General features: G+C 42.8%; 1 protein-coding gene across 1 annotated transcript; it reads left to right on the top strand.

The window, feature by feature from the left end:
- The first annotated feature begins 109 nt into the window (after positions 1 to 109).
- Positions 110 to 27657, top strand: ift80 (intraflagellar transport 80 homolog (Chlamydomonas)). Its single transcript, XM_053422538.1, has 19 exons — positions 110 to 869; positions 1414 to 1632; positions 3098 to 3208; positions 3338 to 3406; positions 5743 to 5852; positions 6994 to 7083; positions 7218 to 7355; positions 16668 to 16847; positions 18700 to 18818; positions 19766 to 19840; positions 20374 to 20537; positions 20754 to 20818; positions 21747 to 21882; positions 22021 to 22168; positions 23807 to 23978; positions 25954 to 26043; positions 26186 to 26358; positions 26503 to 26626; positions 27092 to 27657. Exons 1-19 carry the CDS (start codon positions 830 to 832, stop codon positions 27200 to 27202), a joined length of 2334 nt encoding a protein of 777 aa, XP_053278513.1. The 5' UTR covers positions 110 to 829; the 3' UTR covers positions 27203 to 27657.
- Positions 27658 to 27895: the final 238 nt, after the last annotated feature.

Below are 27895 nucleotides of genomic sequence, written 5' to 3'. Positions count from 1 at the left end.
CAAAAAACACGAGATTCAAAAAAAGGGGGACGCAGCCAACTTCCGCCTCGCGCCGATCGGCCCGGCGACGAGGAAGAGGAACGAAGAAGAACGAGAGAAAGAAAAGAAAAACAGCACACACACACGGAAATCAGAAGCACAATTCTTCACGTGGTTTTATATCGAGGGAAATTATTGTCAAGTTTCAAAGTCTAATGTTTCTTACGTGTTCAAACGGTTGCCTAGGTTACAGCAGAGCAAAGTCCCGCCCCCCCCGCGAAAAGCTCCAGGAAATAAAGTTCGATTATTGATCATATTCGTTTGTTATGAGTTCAACGATTCATCTTTTAATACATCCATTCCATATATATATATATAGTTTGTTCTATGTTACTGTCTATTAAAAAAAGGCTGTTCATGAAACGAGACTCGCAACTGTCGCGATAACTCCTTTTCAAACTGTTTATTGTGACCCAGATTAAAATGGCTAACCAAGAGTTAGCACGAGAACCACTGCGATTAAACGCGTTGTAGTGGTTGGACGGGCTCGTCTCGCATTGTGGCGACCACTCGGGCGGCTTTAGGAGCGAACGACACGCACACACCCACAGAGGAGAGTCGTTAACCCCCGGCACGATGCCCTGCCATGGCAAGGAAACCGAGTTAGCATTAGCATCCGAGCCGTAGCCAGGGCTCAGGGGACATCAGAGGATTGGCGTTAGCAACAGTGTCTTGTGCCGTAGCAACTGCAGCCGCTCGTTTCCTCCAGCGACAAACAGAGGAGCTTCTCCACCAGCGAGGATCCAGAGCAGCTTCTCCACCAGCGAGGATCCAGAGGGGCTCGTCCACCATGAGGCTGAAGACGTCTCTGCTGAAGGAACCCAAACATATCCTTTCTGTGGTGCTGTCAGCTGTGAGACCTGACATGTGTGTTTTTGTACTGCTCCGTTATGTATTGTTAAGTGACACGATGTTTACGTTTCTGGTGGTAACTTGTAACTTTCTGATGTTGTTAGAGGTTTAACCTCACATATGTGTTTCTGTATAGCTCTAACATATATTATTGTACAGCTCTGTATACAAAATATATTGATTTGTAAGACAACTTCAGGACTCCTGCTGTTTTTACCAGCATTCATGTTAGCACCAACGTTATCAAATGCCTCTAGAAGTAACTGGTCCCTCTCTAATGTTGTCAGCTGTTTAGCTTTACATGTGTAAAGATATATTTAATGTTATTATGTAACACAGCTTTAAACAAGTAGCTAGTTTGTATCATTCCTAATGTTTGCACCCACATGTGTTGGTGTTTCCTGTGGTGACTGGTTGCTCCCCAATACCTGTAAGAAGACTAGAGAGTGTGAATTACCTTTCCATTTATTGCAGTGGCAGCCATGGCACTTCACATCACTTTCCTTAACAGCAGATCACATAAGGAACTTGTGAGTTGTGTCGGCTGGACCACAGCAGATGAACTGTACTCGTGCAGCGAGGACCACCAGATCCTCAAGTGGAACCTGCTGACCAGTGACACCACTCTGGTCGTCAAATTGCCAGATGACATTTACCCCATTGACCTACACTGGTTACCCAAAACCATCGGCGGCAAGAGACAAGCCCAGGCAGAAATCTTTGCCCTCACCAGCACCGATGGTAAGTGGTTTTACTCCTCCCCTTCTTTACAGTGTCTGCTGTTTCTGTCAGTTTTATTCAACAAGTTATTTATTTGTTAAACAGCCACATGATCCAGATCCCATTTTTAACACCATTGTGTTTATTTAGTACTATTTGTCACATTCTAACTTAACTAGCTAAACACCGTAACATAATTTTTTAGTCATTATAACAATCTCATTCTTCATAGTTAAGGAAAACAATAATCATCATGATGCCAATATGACATAAAATTGATCTCTCTCTAAAAATGATTCACTGTTTTGAGCACAGCATTTAATTAGAACAGTTTCACTTAAGAAAATATATTTTCATATATCCATCTCTCCCTTAGTTTTCAGTGGACCTTCAACATTAAAATCAACAAAAGTTGATTTTTGTTTTTCAACACTGTAATACAACACTTGGCGATACAATCTGAATGACATGCATCTCTATGGCCTTGTATTTCACGTCTCTGGCCTATATTAGATATAAACACATAGAATATGGATGCACTGTTATGGCAGGCAACGTGTGGTCACAACACTAATGGCAGTGTTGGGTTGCATAAACACACCCACAAACTGAAGCAGCAATTTTCTCCCTGGCAGACCAGAGAGTAGTGAAAAGTCTTGTTACGATTCACTTTTTGAAACTTTCTCCTGCTTCTCATATTGTTAAAGTTAAAGAAAAATCTGCATTGTTAGCAACAACAGTCTGACAGCTTCATTCTCTCTTTCCCTTTGTAATTACAACGTGGTGTCATAATAAATTCACACGGATGTATCTTTGACAATTTAACAAACGATATATAAATATACGAATAATAAAAAAAAGTGATAATATGTTGCAATTATTAAAGTTCATAAAGAAAACACTTGTCAAATAACAAATTCTCAGACAACAATATTTGCCAAAACAAATGAGGCCTGGTAATGTGAGTGCACATGTAATTGAAATAGAGAATATATTTGTAATACTTCGACAGTTAGAAATAGTCCTTCTCTAATGCTGTGTATGCCTTTTTATACTCGCTACCTGCTGGACCAGAAACCTCCACTTTTGTTGGGATGTCCAAAATTAGAAATGGGAGAGAGCAGCAGCAGCAGCATGCTGATTTTCTGTTTTAGGCTACCAGAAATTACATAGAACATGTAGAATTTTTTTAATACACTCTGCCACAAAGTACATGTTAGGCTCGCGTCTTCAATAACCCTCTCCATGCCTGATCACTCTTCTAGCAAATAGAAATAGAAAATTGCCCTAATTTAACCAACAGAAACTTTTCAGTTTCACTCATCCACTTTGTGCTACAACGTTGTAATTTAGCAGGGAGGAAATAATAGAGCTCCTTTGCTAATTGCATAAGCAGGGGATTGATAGTTGTACTTTTATTTATAGTGCTGGACTATAAAGAGGGTAGGATTCCTATTCAATAAGTGTATTGATTGTCTTTTAACAGGAAAGTTCCACCTGGTCTCCAAGACAGGACGCATTGAGAAGAGTGTTGATGCACACAAAGGAGCTGTTCTGGCTGGAAGATGGAACTTTGATGGAACTGCTCTCGTCACAGGTAAAGAAGAAAGGGCTTAGACATTTTAATTAAATTTTCCCACCATCCAAATGTGGATTTTTTGTGAATTTAGTTGTTGTAATCTTTATATCCCTGACATCTGATTAATATCTTTTTCTAATATCGTAGCTGGAGAAGATGGGCGGATCAAGATCTGGTCAAAAAGTGGTATGCTGCGCACAACCCTGGCCAGCCAAGGTACGCCTAAAGACACTTGCTTTTCTTCACTTATGTTAAGCTACTTACCAAAGATGTTGTGTTTGCTAGTATGAAACTGAATAGAAAACGTAGGGCTAAAAAAGCAATAATTATTATCCTGGAAAATAGCAATTTGAACGATGCAGTTTTCCAACCGCAAGATATACATGTTTAGCCAGTGACTGGTTTTACTGCCTGACTGGAGCTGTGGCTACCAAATTTAATCAGCTGGACCTAAGGAAATAACAATTCTGCGAGTTTAAAAATGTTTTGGCTGTGTGTTCTCCAGTTTCAATTGGCCGAATAGGATTTCTTAAAAAAGAAAATACAACCCTGAATTGTGTTGATATTTAAGATAGAGATTATTTTGTTTACATAAGTAAGTTGGCTCATTTGGTAGAACGTTTGTGCTTATTAAAACTTGTAAGCCATCGAAATTAGAAAAGCACAGGATTTTACAGATCACCTTACATTCACTATGTGTAGAATTGGAAAAATATATCCGAGCCAACATTGTTCATTGTTACATTAAATCTGTTATGGTAAGTGTTTCAGCCACGGTATGGCATGATTAGGTATCAAGTTTAAGTATCCCTCATTACATGCAAACGTGTTCACAATGAGGCTTAGAGCTATACATCTAAAGAGGCCATAGTCCATGTCCCTCTTGATTTGCAATGATCTGAATGGCACTGTGAGAAAGAACCAATCTGACTTTTAGACTGACAGAAATTTAAAGAGATCACAACTGAAGCAGCTGGCAGCCAGTAGTAGGAGCCATGTGAAGCCAGTCACTGACCAGCCAGCTGCAGGCGTTTAGTAAACACAACACAAAACTCTGCCACCAATTACATCCTCACCGTCACAGACACACACACACACACACACACACACACACACACACACACACACACACACACACACACACACACACACACACACACACACACACACACACACACACACACACACACAGTAACGGTTGCTTCTGGACCTTCTGGCTCATGAGATGGAGAGCGAACAAGAGCTAAAGAAGAAGAAGACCTGGCACACAGACATGCTTGACTTGTGTGAATTAGGGAAGCCTTATTTTATCCCGAGGGCTATGACGCACATGTTCACCTCCTCAGCTGGCTCCCGTTTGAGACAGGACTCAAAATGACTGTCTCACTGTGCGTCTTACAAGTCCACTTTAAAAGTTGTTCCAGATCGCACAGTACATTTGACCTTACATGTGTGTATCTATCTCATTTGTACATGTGTCTGGAATGTAGCACTCAATCAGGATGATCTGCATGATATAAAACATATAAAGCACAACTTATGATACATTTCTATATCCAGTATTATTATTACATATAGCTTATTAATTAATTAATTGCGAAGTTTGACTGCTGAATGGCAGGCGCTCTTTAAATCCTGGTAGATGGAAAGAAATTCAGCCCCAGTGTGTAGAAGATGAATTGTGACCATAAAATATCGATTGATTAAGCGAAAAAAGGCAAATGTAGAAGCCTGTGTATTCTTGAATTTAACCTTGATGTTTTTTGTCTTGTATATATGAGAGAGCTCCTCGAAGAGGTTGGTGGTGAGTAAGTGACAGGACAGTGAGAGGAATTTGCTCTTACCCCTCGTAGCCTGGTCAGATTTAGGTCATGTGACGAGTTTGCATTTTTGAGAGAGTTAAAAGTAACCACCCCCCCTCCCTATCCTTCACACGTGCGTAGCAACATCTCTACTTATATACTCACATCTACCCACATGTGAACATTGGCACAAAAACACGTGCACATGCTTGTACTTTTTTTTTATCTTTGTAAGGACATTCATCGACATAACACTTGCCCTAACCCCTTAATCGTAACCATCGCAACTTACCCCAATCCTAAAACTGGCCTTTAAATGTTTGTCAGAAAGTTTGGACCGGCTTCTCCAAAACGTTTTCACTGTGTAAGCTCTAGTTGTGAATTTAGACCTCGTAAAGATAGAAGAACACACACATATACACACACACACACACACACACTCGTATATTGTAGAGGTTAGGCAGGTTTTTTCAGCTGTTATGCCTGGAAGCGAAGTGCTGATCCATAGGCTCAATGACGTGGGATCTCTGAGGGAATATGATACCATGTGAGAGGGGGAATTGGCATTGCTGTATCTTACAGCTAATGTTAATAGCAGCTACTTTGTCAAAGAGAGAGGGAGAAATCTAAAATTAAAATTCCGATCAATTAATCGTCAAAATCCTCATATGCTGAATCCATTGCTCGTGACTTTGTGATTACCACAATATAACACTTTTCTCTCTGCCTGTGTTTCTGCATTTATTCCAGCATCTCCTGTGTATTCTGTGGCCTGGGGTCCAGACTCTGACCGAATCCTCTACACATCAGGGAGACACCTCATCATCAAGCCGCTGCAACCCAGTGCAAAGGTCCAACAGGTAACTGCACATATTCTTGTCAGAGAACTTTCGAAACAATACCTTTCAAGTAACTATGTTAATGACAAAAAAGTAATAGTAATTTATTTATATTGATTATTTTCTGTTGTCAATATCTGTTTGTGGTATTTTTTTTATCGCCTGTGTAGATTGTTCTTATTTCTTGATCTGACCATTGGTCTGACGTGACCAAACCATTTTCCCCTTTAGGGTCTAAATCAATCAAACTTGAGGTTTATTTATTTGCTTTGCACTATAATGGATACATAAAAGTGCAGTAGACCCATGTGTCTGTGAGTGCCTCTGCATTAAGGAAGGGTGCAGCACTAAGGAGTTGCGCACCAGTCATTTTTCTTGTTCACATTTACATTTGTTTATTACTCTTCTTGAAGCTGAATAGTGCCTGGGACCTTAGATAAACAGTGGAGGGTTTAATGTGCGCCTTCTCAACCCTTTGCTCTCCCTCAGCTGTGCACTCACACACACACACAAAACTTCATTCTCCCTCCCTGCGAACGCCTGAAGAACAGCACAGTGATGCGAGTTGAACCTGTGTGGGGGGCTAATCTGAGTCAGACACTGTGCGTCAAGAAACCCGGGTTAAACATGGGCTGGACATTGCCTGGCATTGCTATCTGATATGAGGTGGGGTGTGAAAATCAACTACTTGTAAAGGGCCCCTAAAAGACCCACTTTGACCTCTGCGATCACTTACACATAGAAACATACGCACAACACATGTGCCTGTATTTAAGTGCGTTTCCCTTGGGTGCATGGAGTGAGCAAGTAGGGTAGAAAAAATAGAAAAAAGAGTGTAGGCATGTAGAGTGAGCAGGAACAAGATTGGAACACAGTAAGATAAGGCTGGTGACAGGCTTTCTGCTCTTTGTTACACTGTGACACCCAATGGAGTGAGTAAACTCTCAATGAGGTCGGTGTTCATACACTTACAACTGGGTAGAAGTCCAAAAATAAATGCCACTCCTGGTTCTCACCATGCTAATTTTAATTTGTACTCTCTTCTTTTAGACTAGTTAAAATGGGAAAATATAGATCTCTACTCATTGCATGGATAGCATCATAATGTTGTGCTGAAGTTGTCCTGCTGTCTCTCTCTCTCTCTCTCTCTGTCTCTCTCTAGTGGAAAGCTCATGATGGAGTTATCCTGAAGGTGGACTGGAATTCAGTCAATGACCTGATACTGTCAGGTGGAGAAGACTGTAAATATAAGGTGTGCACTGTTTGAGAGTTACCTTTGGATGTCCTGAGGTGGTGTGTTGTTGTTTTTTTACAACAACACACCACCTTTCTACAAAAAACAATAACATGATACATCTCAATAAACATGTCCTTGCCCCTTGACAGGTATGGGACAGCTTTGGCCGTCTGCTCTACTCCTCGTCAGCTCATGACTACCCGATCACCTCCCTGTCCTGGGCTCCAGATGGAGAGGTGTTTGCCGTGGGCTCCTTCAACACCCTGCGGCTCTGTGACAAGACCGGAGTAAGAAAAAACGACTCTAAATCTACTTTATTTCCTAGTGGTTGAGTCACGTCTGAGTCTCTGAATAGAATGTGATCTAAGTCGATTGCTAAGATTGGATGTGAACAATTAGCAGCTGTAGAAACTCAAAACTATACATATCGGGGGAAGTGGAGGTTACTGCTAAACACAAGTGAAGCGGGAGAAACCAAAATATGTTACGAGTAGATGAACTGGGTTCTAATTTTTTTTTTTGCTCTGTTAGATTTTAAATAACTGAAACCTCATGACTGAAAACGCTATTAGTGGCTATGACTTAATATAAAAAGCAATTATACTATCATTTAGTTTTCATCATACTAGAATCTAGATGACTATCCTACAAAACTCTGAACTTAAACAAATCCCTTATCTTAACGGCGTTTTTAATCGCACAGCTCGCGGTGAATCCAGCAGAGCAGCCCCTGCTGTGTTCTGGATTTCTACAGACATTATACTAGGAGGCCCAGCAGATAAATTCAGCAGAAACCACGGAGCGTCTCTCTGGGTTATTTGTGTTCACACGTGCACCTTCTCCGGAGAAAATACTGAGGAACTGTGGAGTCCAGTGCATGTCTGAAAGATTAACCACTTCATACTAAATACACTTGAGCAGTGTATTTCTGGCCCAAGCAGCCCCTGGACCTCTGTTATAAGTTTCTGTTTCTCAACCTTTGCAGAGATCTTTGCAGAGGCTACGAAGCTGTAGATATTGTAAGCGTGGTTTTGTTTACTCTCGTATACCAATATAACATTTATGCTTTGTGGTCAGTCAAGTCCTATTCCCAAAAATATACAGTATCTGTGGTACACTGTCAGCTTTTTCAGTGCAGTATGGTTTATATCAGGGGTGGGGAACCTCTGGAATCTGATCCTGCCCGCGAGACAATTCATGAACACAAAAACAACAACTCAGAAATACAAAACAATTCTCATGACGGCAATTACCTTTTATTTGTCGATTAAAAAAAATAACATAACATCGTGGACTAACATGTACTTCAGGGTGGTCTCTTCCGGCTGTATGCCTGTCAGGTCACGGTCAGGGTAAAGGAAACACACACGTAGCTATTACATCTCATCACCGACAAGCACCGTGGCAACTGTCAAGAAAAGAAAAGTAGATGCAGAATGTCAGGCTTTCCAAGAGAAATGGACAAACATAAGTAAAAGACAAGCCAGTGTGTCTAGTGAGGAAGCGACCCCAGTGAAGTCCAATCTGGTCCATTATTACAGCTGGAAATGGGCTGCTAAACGGCATGAACTGACTAAATGCGCTTGGATGAAGTTAATGGTCTTTGGCAAAGTTAGGTGGTAGGCTGCATTTGTAATTTGTAATTGTTAGTAGAGATGTTGCTACGCACATGTTAAGGATGGGGGGGTTACTTTTAACTCTCTCACAAATGCAAACTCGTCACATGACCTAAATCTGACCAGGCTACGAGGGATAAGAACAAATTCCTCTCACTGTCCTGTCACTAACTCACCACCAACCTCTTCCAAGAGCTCTCTCATACATGGTGAGTGGCATCACCATCATAACCATCTGACATCATACACGTTGCCAAAGAGGTTCCTCACTCTCTTGTTTGATTTGGTGTTGCAAACTACCGGTACTGCTGGCTCTCTGCACATTGTTCGTCTCATAAACCATGTGCGGCTGCATGCCACGAGCTCTTACTACCTGCCGCTGACGGTCACTGGAGTTGTAATGAGAGGGGAAATGAGAGAATGATGAATGGTAATTGTAAGTGTTTTATTATTGCTGAGCCGTTGGCCAGGAACAATATCACCAGTTCCCCGCTCTGCCCTCATGGAACGCTTATTGGGCCGCTTTGAGTTTGCGTGGAGTTGTCGGTGTATCGCTGTATCAGGCCTGTTGTAGTGAAAACAAACAGTCAGAGCTGGTTCTTGTGTGCTGATCACCAGGCCTTTCATGCTCCATTTTGATTTAATTAGGATCCAATGGCTTTTATTCTGGAGTACTAAACCAAATGGGCTGTAGAGAGGTCTGAGCCAACACATATATCTTCTCCAGAGGGTTAGGGTGTGTGTTTTGGAAAGGTCACATTAATGTAAAGTGCAGTGTATGATCAACTTAAGGGGAAATCCTTTGTCATTACCTTGTGATTGTCTTGACCTGGGATTTCAGTAGTTCTCAGGTCAGTTCCCAAAATATAGTTGAGTTAATTAAATTATGCAAATGGGTCTATTTATTAATCTATTTTCTTTGATTTATTGTGCTCGTAAAAGTGTAACAGACCCGAAACAAACGACCCGATTCACCTTAGGCCCTCGGATTATGGGCTTGTTTACGTGGTTAGTTTGTTCCATTGTTGCTTCACTTCACCACTTGCTTTGCTGTGGTGTCTTGGTTATAGCAGTGTGATGATGATGATGATGATAATTATGATGATTATGGTTCTGCCCTGCTCTAACTGGAGGAAGGGTATGCTTGCCTTCTCCTCCCTAAGCCCCTCAGAGACAGTGTGTACTGTAGCATGGCGTGGGAGGCTTGCTCAAGAAGAGAGGGGGGGGGGGGTTGACTTTAAAAAAACAAAATCCCCCTCAAAGTTCACTCTGAATCATATGTGTGAATTCAGACATACACTCTTCTCACGCATCAAGTTAGAAAAAGTGTAAGTGTACGCACAAACGCATACTTTGGTCAATGTACTACACTTACTGTAATATCACTGTGCAATGTGAGTTTACACACAAACACAAGACCCATTAACGAATTAAGGAGCTTTACCTGTGTTGTCGCTGTGGTTTGTTTGCGGTGCGCTAAGGGGTTAAGGAGTGCAAAGAGTCTTTTCAGTTACTAGCGTGACTAATAGGAAGGAGTTTCATTCTGTATCTGCTACAATGAAACCTTGCACTTTAACGTATTGTTGCTGGCTCAGCAGGATCAGTCCCGTGCATTTAACCCCTTCACCTCCCGTCCAGCTCGGCTCCCCTCTTACCCGAAATTCAAAACTAGCTCCGGCTCTTTTCCTTCTTCTCCTCAACGTTCTCTCCCTCCAAACACCACGGGGAAGATGTTGTGTGTTACCCCCCCCCCCCCCCTCTCATTATCACCGTAGAGAGAGGGGCAACATACACACAATCACACATGCACAAAGTTTACATCGAGGCAAAAGTACTGGGAAAGATTAGTCGAGCAGTTCCAGCAAGTAACTCATGCACTGAACACAGTTTGTTCTGTTTAGTTTTTTCACAAAGCATCAACATTTAGTAATTATTTAATACATTATTGTATGATTAATACATATTTAAGGGTTTTGTTGTGATTTTGTTGAGTTTGGAGTTCTGTATGAAGGAGTTTGTAACAGCACACAAGACACAAAGAGGTTCACTGTCCCTTTTACAAGATTTGGGAGAGACAATAAGTCAGTGTCTGTCTGTGTGCCTGCCATCGTATATGCATGTGCCCACATGCCTGTGTGTGTGTCTGCGTGTGTGTGTGTGTGTGCGTGTGTGCAACCATTGCTGTGCAAATGCGCCTGCGAGACAGCAGTCTATTTACGAGGCGCTGCAGCTGGTGTCTAGCGTCTGGACCCTGTCACGATCCCTGACACTGTCACTGGCTAACAAGTAGGACTCATTGTGCCAGGCGAGCACTCTCTCGCTGCTTTCTCCCCACCCCCTTTCTCCCCCCTCTTTTCCTCCCCCTTCTCTTCCCTGCACTTGTTTTTTTTTCTCTCTCCACTGTACACCCATGCTCACATGTATGAATGCAATTGCTGCTTGGTTTTGCTTTTCAAATTCTTGTCCAATATTGTTTTCTTTTCATTTCTTGGAACTTGATTGGTTAGATCATAAACCGGATGACTTAAAATCTTACAATTACAACATTAACCTCTCTTACAAGACAGACTGCAGGACATTGTCCCAGGAGCTAACAGATCTTTGATTTTTATAAAAAAAAACGTATGAACATAGCATCAATTTTTTTTTTGCCATTCTTCCTCCGTGGTTTGAAGATCATTCAGGACTTAGCGGGTGTTCAGACTGAAAAACAGCCCTGCATTAAATCAACACAGGCTAACACAGTGCCTTGCCAGAAGACGTCACATTGCGCTGTGGCAAAAGTTTTCTGTTTTTGCTTGATGCCTCCGAATTTGCCAGACTGGATTCAAATGAATGAGCAGCCTGTATTTTTCATGCAGGGCTAGTGTCAATCTCAACGTGGCCACAGAACCAGGCTTCATTGAACTTGTCGATTATTACTCCCCCCTGTTTCTTGGTCTGCTTTCCATCTTATTGAAGTTGTGATTGTGCTTAGTCCTGTTGCGATCCAGATTCGTGTGTCATACTATTCCCCTCTTCTCTATGCCACTCATCACTCTACTCCCCTAGTTTTAGGTTAAACTTAACCACTGTCAATTTAGTCAGGACCATCAGATGGTTTAATGTTTGCCCCAGACTGAACCCTGGTTCTTACCAACATCCTTATAGTTTTCAATACACAGTTTGATAGCAGCTGTCACCCTCACACAAAGTTTTGGGAGATGTGTAGTCATAGATCATGTATTAAATGTATCCCTCATAATGGCAGTATTGTTTTCAAGAGTAGGGTTTGGAAAAGTGTAAAACCACTGGTATCTACTTGTGGGTACCGCCTATTAAACAGTGGCCAAATGGCCCCTCAATCATGACTATCATACATTTATTATTTCTAGCTGTGATTTCTTTTTTTTGCCAGATGCACTGTCTTTGGGACAAACTGCTTCTCTCTTTATCTGCCCATCCATCCCATGTACTTTGTGCCAGTATATCTGAATGAACTTAAGTGTGAGATTGAGCCACATTTGACTCATAATTGTCTTTTCCACTCGCCAAAAAAACCACTAACACCCGCTCACATCTGGCTTTTGTCTGCATTGGGAATTGATACAATCGGCATTCGCTCCCGGGTCAAATGACTCTGCAGCAGACACAGGTTTTTATCGGCTCTGGCTTCGATTGGCAGCGATGGAAACATGACACCACAGCGAGCTTCTTTATTTTGACAGTCTTGACGTTGCTGCTGCACCTTTTTTAGTTGGAAGTAATTACACACATTCAACTCTCTACATACATACATGGCCAGCTTGGTTTGCAATGTCGAAAATGAGACACAGGGTTACGAAAATGAGGGGGCATACTCCTTTTTTTTCAATATTGGGGTAAAAAAGGGTATATATTTCCAACTTTTGCTGCTGTTGGCTCCCTCCTCACTGTGTGTTGGACTACCTTGTGCTTATCAGTGTTTCTCCCGGGGCCCCCCTTTACCTCTCTTTTTTTCTGAGTGAGGAGGGGAGGAGGGGGGGGGGGGGGGGTGTTCCCTTAGGGTCCATATGAGTCTTGCTCAGCATTGCCACTCTGGGAATGGGTCCATGTCCAGCTGGAATCCCCACAGCTTCTGTTGCTCTCCGTTTCTTTCTCCTCCCCTCCCTCTTTAACATGCAACCTCATTCTCTATAGGATCTTTGTCTGCCATCCTCATTGCTGCCAACCATTATCCTCTCTCTCAGAGAGTCTATCACTTCTGACTCTCCATTAGACTGCCTGTCTTCTCATAGTCTCTTTTTCAGTGTTTTCTTCGCTCTAGAATCTTATGCTCTGTGACATGCCACCTTCTGTCTAATCATCATACTTTAGGCTTCCCTGTATTAACAGTCTAACAGTTTCCCCCTCTATCACAGTGAATGATACTGTATACCTGAGCCTGTGCTGGCAGTTTGCTGCCAACCACTGGTTGGCCAACATCTGGAAATTCCCGCTGCTGGAAGAGAATGAAACGGCACAGACTTCTGGTCCTGATAAGGCAAAAGAAACCAATGTAGATTTATTAGACTGTGAGCCTCTATCTGTTTTCGTCACAGGAGAGAGTGACGTTTTGTGCATTGTAGTTCCGATGAAGGAAAATGTCACAGTAAAAGAACGACAGCAGGAGTAGGACACTCGCACACATATGTATCTAAAGGGAAGGGGTGGAAAAACAAAAACAGGAGACAAGATGAAAAGTAAGTCCAATTGAAATCATTGGCAAAAGTCTGAGAAAGAAAGAGCACGTGCACAACAGAAAAGATGGTGACTGAGCATTTGAAAAAAGACGAGTAAGTCTGAGAGTGTGTGTGTGTGTGTCAGAGAGAGAGAGAGGGAGGGAGGGAGTGAGAGAGTAAGAGCGAGGGAGCATTGTCAAACAAAGAGAGTCCTGAGTCAGCAGAGCAGTTTTCTCCCCAGGCAACTGGGCAGGGCTACTCCTCTCTCTCTCTCCCCCCTCTCTTTCTCTCTCTCTTTTCCCACTTGCTTTACCCCTCCCTCCCTCCCTCCCTCTCCTTAAAAATCTGTGCTTTTGCATGCTATTTCTTGCTCTCCGCTCTCTTCCTTGCTGTATTGAGGGTGCTCCCTCTGTACATTGTGAACTTGTAGAAAGGGCACGAGCTCTGAAAAGGGCAATCGGGGTCTGTCTCACCCTGTAGAGCTCTCTTTACCTCACCTCTTTCATGAGCTCATAGGAATATTTTCACTGATTCCTTCATAACACATTTTGATGAGGTTGCCTGTTGGCCCATTGAGATGGAGTTCAGAGTGTGAGAATCTCAAAACCGTGTTCAACTATTAGATGCAATACTTGCATGTAGACTTAATCCATCATCCCAAGGAGCTCATTACTTTCCCAGAAAGTGAAGATAATGGTTTCTCCTTTGTACTCTGGGCCCTTTGTGCAGAACAGGCGTTGCTTTTCTGTGTTGCCGGACTTATTCAGGCACACTCTGTGAAACAGTGTATACTGAGGTCCTTCTTGCAGATGATTGACCCAAATTTCTTGTTTCTTTTTTGTGAGCGCATGTGTGTTTGTGCGCGAACCGGTGTCTGTGTGTGTATAAAGTGGGTTAGAGTAAAAGGCACTTGTTGACATGGTATTACTTTTACACCAGTCCAGAGTTCGGCTAAAGGCTTGCCTTGTTGGAAACACCAAAAGGAGGGGAGCATGAAAAAAGAGCAGAGAAAAGAGAGAGCAGTCGGAGGGGTGGGGGGCGGGGTAGAGTGGAACTGTCCAATATATCCTGTAAAGTTGGCCTGGGCGGTGAGGCTTGGAGTATTGGTCTCCATAAAAGACGGTGGTTTCTCTTTCCCTCAAGTCTCTCACTCTCTCGCTCTGCGCTTCTCCCGCTCCCTTCTTTTTCTCCTCTTTACTTCGCCATCCCTCCATCTCTCCCTCCCCCCACCAGCAGGAGTAACCATATGACAGTGAGACAGTGCCCGGCCAGCCGCTCTGGCAGAGTCATCATTCTTAACAGCACTAAATCACTACCTCTACTAGCTTGGCAAACATGTCACACTTGTGGAGAGAAAGTGAAGAAAGAGGGATAAAATGGAATGAGGGGTGAGGCTGATGAAGGCAAGGCTCAAATAGAGGGTCCTGATTGGTTGTGCATGGCCCAAAAAAAACAAAAAAAACGAAAGTAGAGCATGTGTGCAACTGGGGTATCACTTGAAGCCAGTCTGCCAACCCAGAGTTCATTAAAGCCTGTTGAGGACGAGGACTGGGCTGAAGGCAGCGGACCGAGGTCTAGAAAAGGAGGATTTGAAAAGGTTTAATTTTGGATGCACCCCAGGGTTCCTCCACTCATCTGTTGGCTTCCACATGGATCAGAACGGTGCTACACTTTGACATTGTCCAATTTATTTGGGGGCTCTGTCATTAAGGCTACATCCATATAACTCAGTTTTGGTTTCAAACCCATCCCCTCTGCCATAGATACGCCCGGCATCCACACTATTCCAGATTTTTAGAACCATTTAAAACAGAGACGTTTGGAAATGCTGCACGCCTCATTTTCAGACCCTTCAACCTGTGTGAAAACCTTTACATCAACTTAGTGATACCATTTATTTTAGACCTGCCTTCATCTGGAGCAATAGTTCCATTTTAAGGTAAAGAGTTTGACGTGCCGTTCCGTTTATAGCATGCCAAAACACAGTCAAATACCCAAATTACCCAAATAACGCCACACCTCACATCCCGCAGCTGCATGTGCACGAGGCAGCGAACACACTGAGGCCTTTTCTCCGAGCTTCACCGCAGCACTTGGCCTGTTGTGCCACACTTGTCTCTCCATCTCAGGGCAGGCAGGCAGCGCTAGGCTAACATTAGCAATTTTCTTCCTTCATAAGCAGTTTACAGTGTGAATGGGCGCATTTATGTGGGAGACCCCGCCCCCAACCCTCCCCCCCGACACAGAAACCACCTAGCCTAGCTCAGATCAGCCGGCCCACTCGCACCCAAGGCAAGGGGTTGGTCAAGAAGGGTGGGGGGGAGGAAGGTTGGAGTTGATGGTGGAAGAGGGTGTGACAAAATCAGTGCTAGTTATAAGAAGATAATAGATATATATTAATGTAAGTGTTATATAGTTATATATGTATGAAACAGAAACACTGTATATGGACGAATACATATATACATGTTTTCTAATACATGACATAAGTATAAATAAATGAATAAGTAGTTACAGAAATGAATAATTAAATAAATGAAAAAATATAAAGTTCCAGTTTGCTTCAAGACAGAAGTAGTAGATCCGATGAGCACACTGCTATAACCAATCCAGCTTTGGACTGTGTTAAGTTCGCCTACCTAATAACATACTGACACAGACATGCATAAACACATAAATTGATAATTGCTGAGAGATAGAAATTAATAAATACATGTAGATATACATCGGGGGGGGGGAGAATCCTATCACTGTGTGTCTGTTACTCTCTCATTGCCTCTATCTCTCTCTCCTCCCTTTGAGAGTCTACCTCTTTTAAACACTTTCTTATAAAAAGGGGGGAGAGGTCTTGTTAATCAGCTTTTGGCTTCAGTTTGGGGGCTCATATATAAACCCTCCCTTTTCTTCCATGCACCCCTGCCCCCGTGTATGTAATAGATGAGGATAGCAGAGTGTATGTTTACGAGCGCGAGTGCTGGACTTGGCAGGGCCGAGTACTCCCTCAATGTCTCACAGTTCTCACAGGTCATCACAGCTCAATGACTGACTGACTGGGCCCCTGTCTTTCCTGAGTTTACATTATGTGCACACACGCACACACATACACACATATATACACACACTTACTCATGCGCTCTCACTGCTTCTCCTCTCTAAACCTCTTGTATTTCTTGCCCCTAAGCTGCCCCCCAAGGTAATTGTTTTAAGATTGTAGATAAATATCTGTAGCCATTAACCATATTGTTTCTCTCCCTCTCCTCTCGCTTTCTCTCTCCGGTCCCCCCCCCTCCCTCCCTCCCTCCAGTGGTCCTATGCGTTGGAGAAGCCCAACACGGGCAGCGTGATGAACGTGTCCTGGTCTGCAGACGGCACCCAGCTGGCCGGGGCCTGTGGCAATGGGCATGTAATCTTTGCCCATGTGGTGGAGCAGCACTGGGAGTGGAAGAACTTTGTGGTCACTCTTACAAAGAGGAGATCCATGCAGGTAAAAAGACACATGACCCCACACACACTTGAAAATCAATGACAGAAACATGAGGAAACGTAAGAGCTCTTTAATAAATCTCATCTAAATATAAATTGCTGTTATATCCATTTACACAAAGGGTCATAATGGAAGCCCATCTGGATTCCTGGTCTATCATCAGAGTAAACATTTTAAAGGTTGAAGGTCTCCATGACCCGTTAAACCCCAAGGTACCAAATTAAAGAGCTCTCTAAAACCTAAGCATTGTTCCATACCACCACCACTGTAAAACCTGAGGGTTTTCTATAGAGCTGACAGAATTGCCATTCCCTTAAAAAAAAAATTTGAAGCTACCAAACTCACAGTGACCCCCCTCTTCCTCCTCCTCCTCCTCCTCACCACCACCTATTTATCTTAGCAACTGAGCCTTGGTCAGTGGGTCAGCAGAAACATTGTCTGGGGCTGAATCGTCGCCATTGCTATATTCATTGTTGTTCAGGTCAGTGAATTACTGCTGTAATCTGCTTCAATATTGCTCCTCTCGCTTTGATCGGCAGCCGCAACTTAAAAAAACTTAGTTTGCAGGCTAAGAGCACTAAAATACAAACTAGTATTTTCTAACGATTCGTGATGTATTTCTAAAAAATACATCATATAAAACTTGCACGCGTCTAGTGCTTCCCCAGGAGAAGCACACAAAACGTCTTACCCGCTCTTAAAGATATATACACGCATATGTTGCATCAGCGTTAAGGATTAAGATCTCTGAAAATCATGTGTGGGAGACAAAAAGAAAAAATATTTACAGAAATATGCTTTGTTAAGTTTGGTCAGCCACTGATTTGATTGATGATACTACTTAAGAAGCGTAATAGTGACTTTGTGATGTAGAGAAGCAAACACTTCCCAGGCCTGGGCTTGTTGTGTAGTGGGACCCTCCCAGTGGGCTAGTGCGCAGCCCTGCAATGACAATGACTAGCCTGTGTAGCTGCCTCTCTCACTCCACCATTCTCTACTGTTTAAACTCATGCTAACCACAAGGTAGTGTTTAAATGCGGTTAACACACCCTAATGCATATACACACACACATACACACACTTGTATACTTTCAGACAGGGATACACACACACACACACACACACACACACACACACACCTACAGTAACAAGGTCGCGCACATGCGTGTGTGCTCATTTGTCATAGACATCTCTACCAAGTGCAGTTTTCCTAAGCCAAACAAAGTTGGATCATCATCCGTTTATTTTCAGCCATGCAGGCGCTTTTCTGTCTCCCTCCTCCCCCTCTCCTCCTCGCAGTCCGTTTTAAAAAGTGCACATCTGCCAGCGGTTTGTGAATCAGCCAGCTAAATTTACCACCTTGCGGTCCAATGTTTTTTATTCCTGGTTGTGTTGCATGTAAATTCGGCTCACTGGAGGCATCGGAGGAGGACGATTTGTAAAGCTGTAAAAATAACCCCACCTTTCACCTGGTGCTGGAAAAGGGCCTTTCATTCAATCGCAGAGAGAGCTGGAAGGAAGTATTTATCTATGCAGGTGAAAATATGAGCAGCGACCACTGCTCGCACAAGCAGTAAAAACGTCTCGCTGACCACAGTTGCCCTACGTATACTTGGACCCACTGTAGACTGCTTCCTGTGTATATTAAGAATAAATACACTCTGTGAATGTGAATACACTAAGCGAGTGTGTTCAAGCCTCTGTTGGTAAAGGCAGTGTCTCCCCTTTGTTGCTCGTGTATTTAAATGCAGTATTTGCTCGGCAGTAAAACGTTTAATCCAGTAACTCTGAGAGCTCTATTCTTCTCTAATCTTTAATTAACTTATCTCGTCATTTCCTTGTCTTTTCTCAGGTGAGGGACGTGACGAATGATGCGGTGGACATATTGGAATTCAGAGATCGAGTCATCAAAGCCTCGCTGGCATGCGGTCACCTGGTGGTCGCCACCTCCCTCCAGTGCTATGTTTACAAGTCAGTAGCCTACTCCTCCTTTTTGTGTGTTTTGGCGTATTCCAGGTAACTTTAGCCGTTTTCACACACGAACTCCGGAGAAGGTCCACACAATCGGTGGCTGAAAGGAGAAACTCTGGACAATGTCCACAGCAACTTAATGACATTTTCTCATTTACAGCCACGCCGGATAATTTCATGGATTTCCCAGACTTCAGTGAATGTATGAACTTGCACTATTTCAAACACAACATTGCAAGCACACACACAGCCTCTAAAGTTGCTACAAATGGCCAGAAGACTATACAAACTTGAATGGGACTCAGGGAGCTCATTACTCTGCAAAGGCCTAACATCTCCTTAAATTCAGTCTAGCCATAAATCAGTCCTGTACTGTAAATATATCAGTTTTTTTTCAGCAAGATTTCTTAATTATTTCTTTACAAATTCAAAAAAATATAGAAAAAACGCGAGGAACGAGGAGGTTCATGTGTGAAGTGTCAGAGTAGAGGTCCTCTGGATTATCTGCAGACTTTCTCCACCTGGCCACCTAAGATACAATTAGCAGGAAGTCTGGTATCTCTGGTTAGAAAGCGTTGCCATGAACGCAGAAGACACCTACGAAGATGTCAGGAAAGTTTTTGCTGAAAACGGCTGACATCGCTGTAAAAACAATCACGTGATCTCAACAGCGGAATGAATATGTTGCTTGCTTCCTTCGGCTGAATAATGCGGAGGAGTTGAAGTTGTCAATGAATCTGAGCAGGAAACGTCCGGCTGTACTGTGGATGTGTGAAAGGCAAACTGCGAATAAAGTTTGGAGAATCAGGTCCGGGCTTTATTAGCAGGTCATGTCAGAAAACGGCTCAAGTTTCACGGAAATCCACTAAGTTGTTTTTTCATACTCATATTTGACATCTGTGTTTTTACTAATTTTGCTGTGTGCGCCGCTTGTTTCTTTGTGGCAGCTCGAGAAACTGGAACACCCCGCTCATCTTCGACCTGAAGGAGGGAACAGTGAGCCTCATCCTGCAAGCGGAGAAGTGAGTGTCTTTTCCAGGAGCAGAGCAACAGGAGTTTGTTGGATCATCCATCAGCTTCACTAATGCTTCATTACTCTGCACTGACCACTCATCACGCAGCCAACACACACAGACACACACACACCGACACACACAAACACACAGGCACTGTGCTCTCGCTTAGCCGCGCTGTCATACAATAAGGCTGAGAGTGAAATCACTGGGGGAAATTAGATTAATATGGAGAAGCTCTTGTGCAATACTCCAGTGCAGCGTCTTCGACACTCAGCACATAGAGCTAAATGGATTACTGGCCATTCTGTCATCACAAGTGAGTCTTTCTGTGTAAGTTAATACTGCCTTTATGTGCAATACATGTTTAAATTACCTGCTGGTGCCAGTTCATTAAAGCGTTAGCATCTCTTCATTCTTTTACTTTTTAACATTATGCTATCCCACTTCTCTGCTATCCCACTTCTCCACACATTAAAACCTGAATCTATATATACTCACCCTGCTCTCATCCTCTACATCTTCTTGTCTCCTCCGCCCAGACACTTTCTGCTTGTGGATGGAGCAGGGTTGTACGTGTTCTCCTATGAAGGTCGACTCATATCTTCCCCTAAGTTCCCTGGTATGAGAGCTGACATCCTAAACGCCCAGGGTGTCTCGCTGAGTAACGACACCATTGCCATCCGGGACCAGAGTGATGAAAAAAGTGAGGGAACCACTGTCACGACTAAAGTGTTTACAACATTTTAGCATCACGTACCTATTTTAATTTCAGGGAGAGGTTCTCCATAGCTGCAATCACTAATAATTATTTTTTGTACGGTATATTAAATAACTAATCCCTGTCTAAAAACAAATCCCTGTATTATAACTAGGACCAACTGTGCCTCTATTAAACTCTTGTTTCCTTGTTCCTCTCTAGTCGTCTTTCTCTTCGATGCCCTGAGCGGGAAACCCCTCGACGATGGAAAGCCCTTAACCCACAAGGTGTGTAATCCTTTGTTTTTTATAGAGAAGTGAAGATGCCAGTTATGCTAGTTTTTTTTTCATGCTTTGCTTTTCCAGAGCCAAAAAACACAGAGCAAATGTGTATTTGTACGTCTAGTTAATTAGCATAGTACCAGCTAGATAACATATTTGAAAATGTATTATAGTGTTGGAGGTTATATTTGATAAAACCCTCCAATCAGCACAGGCTAAACGAGATTATCTTTGGTCCTCAAGTCTCTTTTTCTTAAAATTTAAAGAACATTGTTGAAAAAATGATCATGAAATTGATGCTAATTCTTGTTATTCATGTCTTCTATATGAATCATGTGGTGAGGATGCCACGGCTGTTGTTTTTTTGCCCATGATTATTCAAGATGTTGAATCTGATTAGACCCAGTTGAGGGAAACACTATTTTCAGAGCAACTGACTCGGCTAAAAATATATACGAACACACATCCAGATTGAGGAGGGACAATAAAAACGAAGTGAAGAGAATGGGGGAAGGGCTCTGAGGTCAAACTTAGAGGGAAAGAGACAAAAAGAAGGAAAGAAATAGAAGAGAAGGAAAAGAAGTGGAGGTAGCTGTAGTTACTGTTTGTCAGCATGGCTTTGTCTGCCAGGACTCCACCGCTCCAAGACGCTGCACCGAGGCCAGCTGGCTCTGGCCAAATACACACATACACACAGACACCCACAGACACAGGTTCACGCACACGTATACCCCCTCAGTGTCTCTCTATCTCTTTCTCTCTCCTACACACAGACGCACACACTTGGCAGAAAGGCGTTTGGGTCACGGTACAAACTGCTCTCCCCCTTTTCCTTTCTTTTCCTGATCTTTTGTCCTACTTCCATCTTTCACTCTGTTGCCTCTTACCTTTGTGTTTGTGTGTGTGTGTGTGTGTTGTGTGTATTTATTCGTAGCTGGAGGTGGTGGAGATCGCTCTGAACCAGTGTGGCCCATCCGCCGAGAGGAAGATCGCCTTCATAGACAAGAACCGTGACCTTTACTTGACTCCTGTGCGTCATCTTGGACGAGAGCCCAAAATCTGCAAAATTGGTGAGCCAGGGAGGAGGGAGAGCTCACGAGAAAAGTCACTAAAAGTGCAGCGACTCTCTTTGTTTCTGTACACCAGTATTACTGTAGAAAACACCGGCTGAACCAGACTGTTGTGTGTGTGTGTTTCCTGTCCCATAGGCAGCATGGTGCACAGTATGGCATGGAATGACACTGCTAGCCTCCTGTGTGGAATCCAAGACAAGCAGTTAACAGTGTGGTACTACCCGAGTGTTGTCTTCACTGACAAGGAGCTGCTGCCAAAAACACTGTACACAAAGGACTGCAGGTAGATATTCAGAGTCTCTTGCACTTCAAATCCCTGTTTCCACTGGTCAAAAAACACCCACTACCCCCACTAACACCTGACTTTTGTCTGGAATGGGAATGGATACAATCAGCATTCACTCCTGGGTCAAATGACTCGGCAGTCCAACTCATATAGGCGGGTGAACATGCCATTTACTTCTTCTTTGTTATTTTGGCAGTCTAGACGCTAACGAGGCTTTTTTTTCTGTGTAACGTAATGATGTGCATTGAGCTTCAGGGCGTTGGCGTTTAAAAACTATGAACGCTTGTGTCCCTGTACTTTTTCTTCGAATCGTGCAAAAGGCCATACTGGCAAGACGTCAAAGTGAGAGCTTCTCAGCATCCGGCTCGTTCGTGACATCGAGCATGACTCTTTGGGAAATGGAAAGGGAAGCAATCGCCTTTTTTGAGCATTTAAAAATCAAAAAAACAGGTATAACCTAGAGATTACAGATGCATTTTAGCATAAACAGCTTATACTGTTCTGCAGGGCGATGGGTAGGTTACTAAAGTAGCAGTGATTTAAGTTAAAATCAAAACCATAATTACAAGCGTTCAGCAGTCAGCGCAGAAATCTGCCATGACAACTTCCATAGGATTTTTAAAACAGTCATGGTAGAGCAGCAGTAGGAAAAGAGCGATAGATGCAGTTTTTCTTTTTAGTACCTTTCAGCTCATTCCCAAAGGTACAACACATAGCGCTGTAGGCTCTCCTGCTGCCAGCAGCTGTCAGACTGCACAATGCTTCCCCCCCAAAAGTCCTCAGCTTCAGCCAGTGCAGGAGGCGCTAAGGCAAAGTGCCTGCACCTCAATACAGGAAGCGCTGTACTTGTGCACATCTCTGCTACGCTGATCTGAGCAGTGGGTTGCACACTTTGTTTTTTTTTATGATCGTATTGTCCTTGGTGTAGATTTTTTTGCCTCTCTCTGAGGTTTATAGCTCACTGTTATATTGTTAACTCTTACATTACAGACTTTTAAGTCGGAATACATTTCCTATTTATTGGAACAAGTTTTGGAATTGTAGGTTGGTTGCGTTTACACAACCTCCATTTCTCTTTTGCCTGTAATTTATCAGGGCCTTTGCAAGCAAATGTTTCCCTGGGAGTCATTAAAAGTTTGCTTAAATGCACCAGATACTAAACGGCAGAAGCAAATAAGTAAACAAATACAAACGCTCCACTTTTACCCATGTGTGTAGCTCTTGAGGATGTCTTTGATGGAAGGCAGTTTGGACCACGTACAGTGCTCGTTACAAAAGCACCACTGTCACTGTGTTATTTCATCAATTCAGCCAAATAGTGTATGTGGGGAGCTCCCACAAATTACTCTTTGTATCAGACGTTTGGCACCTGCACTTGCACACATGCAAACTGGCAATACCTGTGGATAAATAAGTTGATAAATGTATTCTTAATTAGCACAATCCATCATCCTCCGTATGTAATCACGATAGATATTTTTTTAATTAATTTTTTCAATGAGACAAATCATATTTGCAAGAGTCACACAGTTCCTTGCTGCGAACAAACGATGTAGTTACATACGTTTCTTCACGTTTGGATGTGTGTGTGTGTGTGTGTGTGTGTGTGTCTTTGTGTATTTGCCCTCCTCACAGTGAGTTCAGCCGAGCCCCCCACATTCTGAACTACGTTGGCACCAAGGTGACGTTGCGCCAGGGAGACGGTTCACTGGTGTACAGCATCGTACCGCCCTACCCGGCCCTGCTTCACGAATACAGCGCCTCTTCACGCTGGGAGGATGCACTGCGCCTCTGCCGCTTTGCCAAGGTCAATAACCTGCACATCTCTATTCATGTTTTTTTACGACTGTCAGGATATTGGATTTTCACTTAAATATTGTCGTGGCCAAAATAATTCACAATTGATTTATTTTAGTAATAATAATATTGTTATAATTACTGCTAGGAATAATAGTATTGTCAGTCAGCTTCCTTTTTAATTATGCATCATATACATTTTTCTAGCACTATAGCACTATACTATTACTGTAATAATAAAATACTAATACCTTCTAAGGTGGTACAGACAGACAATGTCGGTCAGAGCGGCCAGAAACCAATTTTCCTATTGTGATACCCATAAGGATTTAAATACATTTGGATTAATATACACACTGATATACTGATAAATTATGGTCACTGTCATTCTCGGAAAAAAGTCACAAAGTGTAATAATTGTTCCGTTCAAGAAACTCAATCATCCTTATATCTTTTATCTTAATGTTTTCCATTTAAATGATTTCTTTACATTCAATTTCCCAACACATTTCCAGTACTTCTTTTCACTAAATGTCTTTGAGAATATATATATATATGACTCTCTGACCTTTTGTGACTTAGTGCTGCAGTCAGTGGAACAGTCCAGGATCCTGTGGCGTGTGTCACCTTCACACACACATGAAATGAGAAGGTAGCAGACAGGTTTATGGGCCCGGAGCAGCAGGCTTTAATTAGCCTTCAATTAGCCTGGTGACACCATTTACCGGATTTAGTCCCCCTAGACCTCACTCATAAATACACACTCCACTATATGCATGCTAAAACTCTCCACACACACACACACACACACTGAACACAGCGTGAGACTACATTTGCTTGGGTGATGATGCAATAACCACAACCATAAAAAAATGGACGCTAGTAACAAGACAAGGGTGGGACAGAGCGGATCGAGAGAGAGGGAGACTTTTTTTAAAGAGATTTTTTTTCTTCTCAACTCCTCCCCCATCGACTTCTGGTAAAAGTTTGGTGGCAGCGTGGCTTTTCCCAGAATCCTACTCCACGTTGTCGGTAACTGTCGGCTGATTAGAGTTGACACACGAAATGGATTAGAGCCGTGCACACATAGAGTATAACATACAATGGACCACATTGATTTAACTATGTAATGGGCACAACAAAGGGAGATTTACAGAGTCAGACTTTTGCATCATGTTTATTTAGGTGGTGGTAGTCAGAGTTATTTGTTGTTTCCAGGAGTGGTCTCCAATCAAAGCTGCTTGTCTCAGTGATGGACATCGATTAAAGGGGGAATTACAGAGTGGTGAATCCAGTCTGCTTAGCTGTCGCACAATAGGTGATTAAAGATTCCCTTCGATGAAGACAGCTGCAATGAATAAAGTTGTAGACACCAGATGTTGTGTACTGCAAATATCTCTTGTTTGTTTTCATGTGTGTCAACCGTGTTTTTAATGGCTCGGAGCATGACTACAGTGAGGTCTGCCAGGATTTGGACAGGATGTAATAGAGACACCATCATACCCGGTCTCTGGTCACACTCCTACACACTCATACGTGTGTATGTTGTATATCTCTCAAATGCTTTTGAATCAGATCTCAACTTTGTGAACATACCTGCTGTCATCACTTGCGTTGATGAGTCCCAGCCGCCGCTGATACAGAGCGTTGATCGCCTCTTTAATCAGAGTATATTAATTCTGAATGTATTGCGTTTCCAATTTGCACCACATACGACACTGCACATCCTTGGGCCCTTAACAATACACAGGCCAAGTGTGAGGCATATTCAATTCGAATGGTTCTCGAGAAAAAGATTTCTGGAATTATCAGATTCTTTGCTGTAATCCTAATCACTGCTCACTAAAAAACTGGTTTGGGTTTATTAGAAAATGTAGTAGTATTGTGTATATACTGCACTCGTATCGATTAATCAATAACTGTTATATATCCGAAAAGAAAACATGGAAAGCGTGTAAAACAGCCTCTGCTCCTCATCTCTACAGGACCAATGTCTGTGGGCGTGTCTGGCTGGTATGTCAATGGCCAACAGGGAGCTGACCACAGCGGAGATGGCCTACGCTGCCATTGGAGAGGTAAGGGCATTAGTCAATGGCTGATTCAAATCGAGAACAGTTGAATTAACTCAAACATTTCCAACATAAGTCTTGAATAAGTCATAGAAAGTATCAGGTGTCTCATCCTCAAAGCTCTTTTTCTCCTCCTCTCTTGTTTTAGCTACCAAGAGTGCAGTACATCAAATTCATAAAGACGCAGCCGTCAAAGGAGTCGTCCTTGGCCCACATGCTGCTGTTCAGTGGTCTCATCCAGGAGGCCGAGGCCACTCTGCTACAAGCAGGACTCATCTACCAGGCCATACAAGTCAACATTAACCTTTTCAACTGGGAGAGGTACGACTCAGGTGTTTCTCTTGTTTTGGGGGATGCCTCCGCTCAGCTTTGTGATGATTATGTTGAGGAGAGCATCAACCATTAGGTTTGAGGACGAGCGAGTGAGGCTGGAAGTGTATCTACAATTTATCTTGTTGTGTGCAGGGCCCTGGAGTTGGCTGTCAAACACAAGACCCATGTGGATACAGTGCTGGCCTATAGGGAGAAGTTCCTGCAGACCTTTGGCACGAAGGAGACCAATAAGAGATTCCTGCAGTATGCTGGAGGGGTAAGTGAGGGCAGCTTGTCTCCTGTGCTGGAGACTTGGTTTGGGGTATGATGCATTTTTAACAGGAGAGGGTGTTTTTTCTTTTTGTAATTGTTGTCAGTGGGTCTCAGCTCATTACCATTTTATACATTGCTTATACAAAAAACGTATTCTATTGCTGTTCAATTGACGCAATAGACTGCGGAGCTAAACCAAAAAATTGTGGAAAGCTTTAAAGTTGTTTTTGCTGTCCACTGATGTTTAATCTCATATATTTCTTGGATGAGCATCAGTGTGGTGCCTTTTAAAAAAAATACAAAAAATAAAACTAGCATCATCAGTACCACACATAAAAACACAGCCCTCCAGCTTGATCCCTGCCTTATGTTTTTATTTGGCCAAATTAGCTGCTTTGCATGATCAGTCCCATACTCATCAGAACAGTGGAGCAGCTCATTTCATTTCTTCTCCCTGTGTCTCTGCCAGGTTGAGGTGAACTGGGAGAAAATCCAGGCGAAGATCGAGATGGAGTTGTCCAAAGAACGGGAGAAAGCTGCGAACGCCTCTGTGAGGAGCAGTGTGGCAGCACGGCGTTAATCTCTCTCTCTCTCTCTCTCTCTCTCTCTCTCTGAAGTGCCTCGAGATGTATGTTCACAAAGACTCATGGATAAGATTTGGGTGGTCAAGGTCACAGCGGCCTCAGAAAGCATGTTTTTGGCCTCTTGAACATGATAACTCAAGTCTGCCTTTTAAGGAATTTCCTATTTTCCTATATTTTGACCAGTTGTCTCTTGGACTCCAATATTTAAATTTCAGAGGTCAAAGGTCATAGGGACCTCATGAGTCTGTAAGAAAATGTCTGTAGACTGAAACTGCACTGGTTGATGGAGGCATACAACCACACTGCAGTCATTCTAGTTTTGTCACTGATATTTGGTGTCGTGTTTTATATGACAATATATTTTTGTAGTTAATGTATACGTTTTTTCCTTCTGTAAACACTAAAAAGAAAATCTATTAATAAAACAGATGGTGTATATATTGAGCCCAAATATCATCTCTTACATTGCTTCCTCTTCTCACTTAATGTCTTGATGCTTCACTGGGTTTATTCACAGAGTAATATATCGAGTTTCTCTTTCAGCTTTGCTTATAGACACAAAATGTGTTTCTGGGTCCAATATATCTCTGAACCTCTCCCTGAGTTATTCTTGTACTTCCTTTTCTACTGAGGTGTGAAACCAACTGCTCGCCATGTGTTCTATTGTTTATCGGTGCTATGATGAAACC

Source organism: Pleuronectes platessa, chromosome 5, assembly GCF_947347685.1.
Source record: "Pleuronectes platessa chromosome 5, fPlePla1.1, whole genome shotgun sequence".
Taxonomy (NCBI): Eukaryota; Metazoa; Chordata; class Actinopteri; order Pleuronectiformes; family Pleuronectidae; genus Pleuronectes; species Pleuronectes platessa.
Note: the sequence above shows the minus strand (reverse complement) of the source record. Positions and strands in the feature narration are given on the sequence as shown.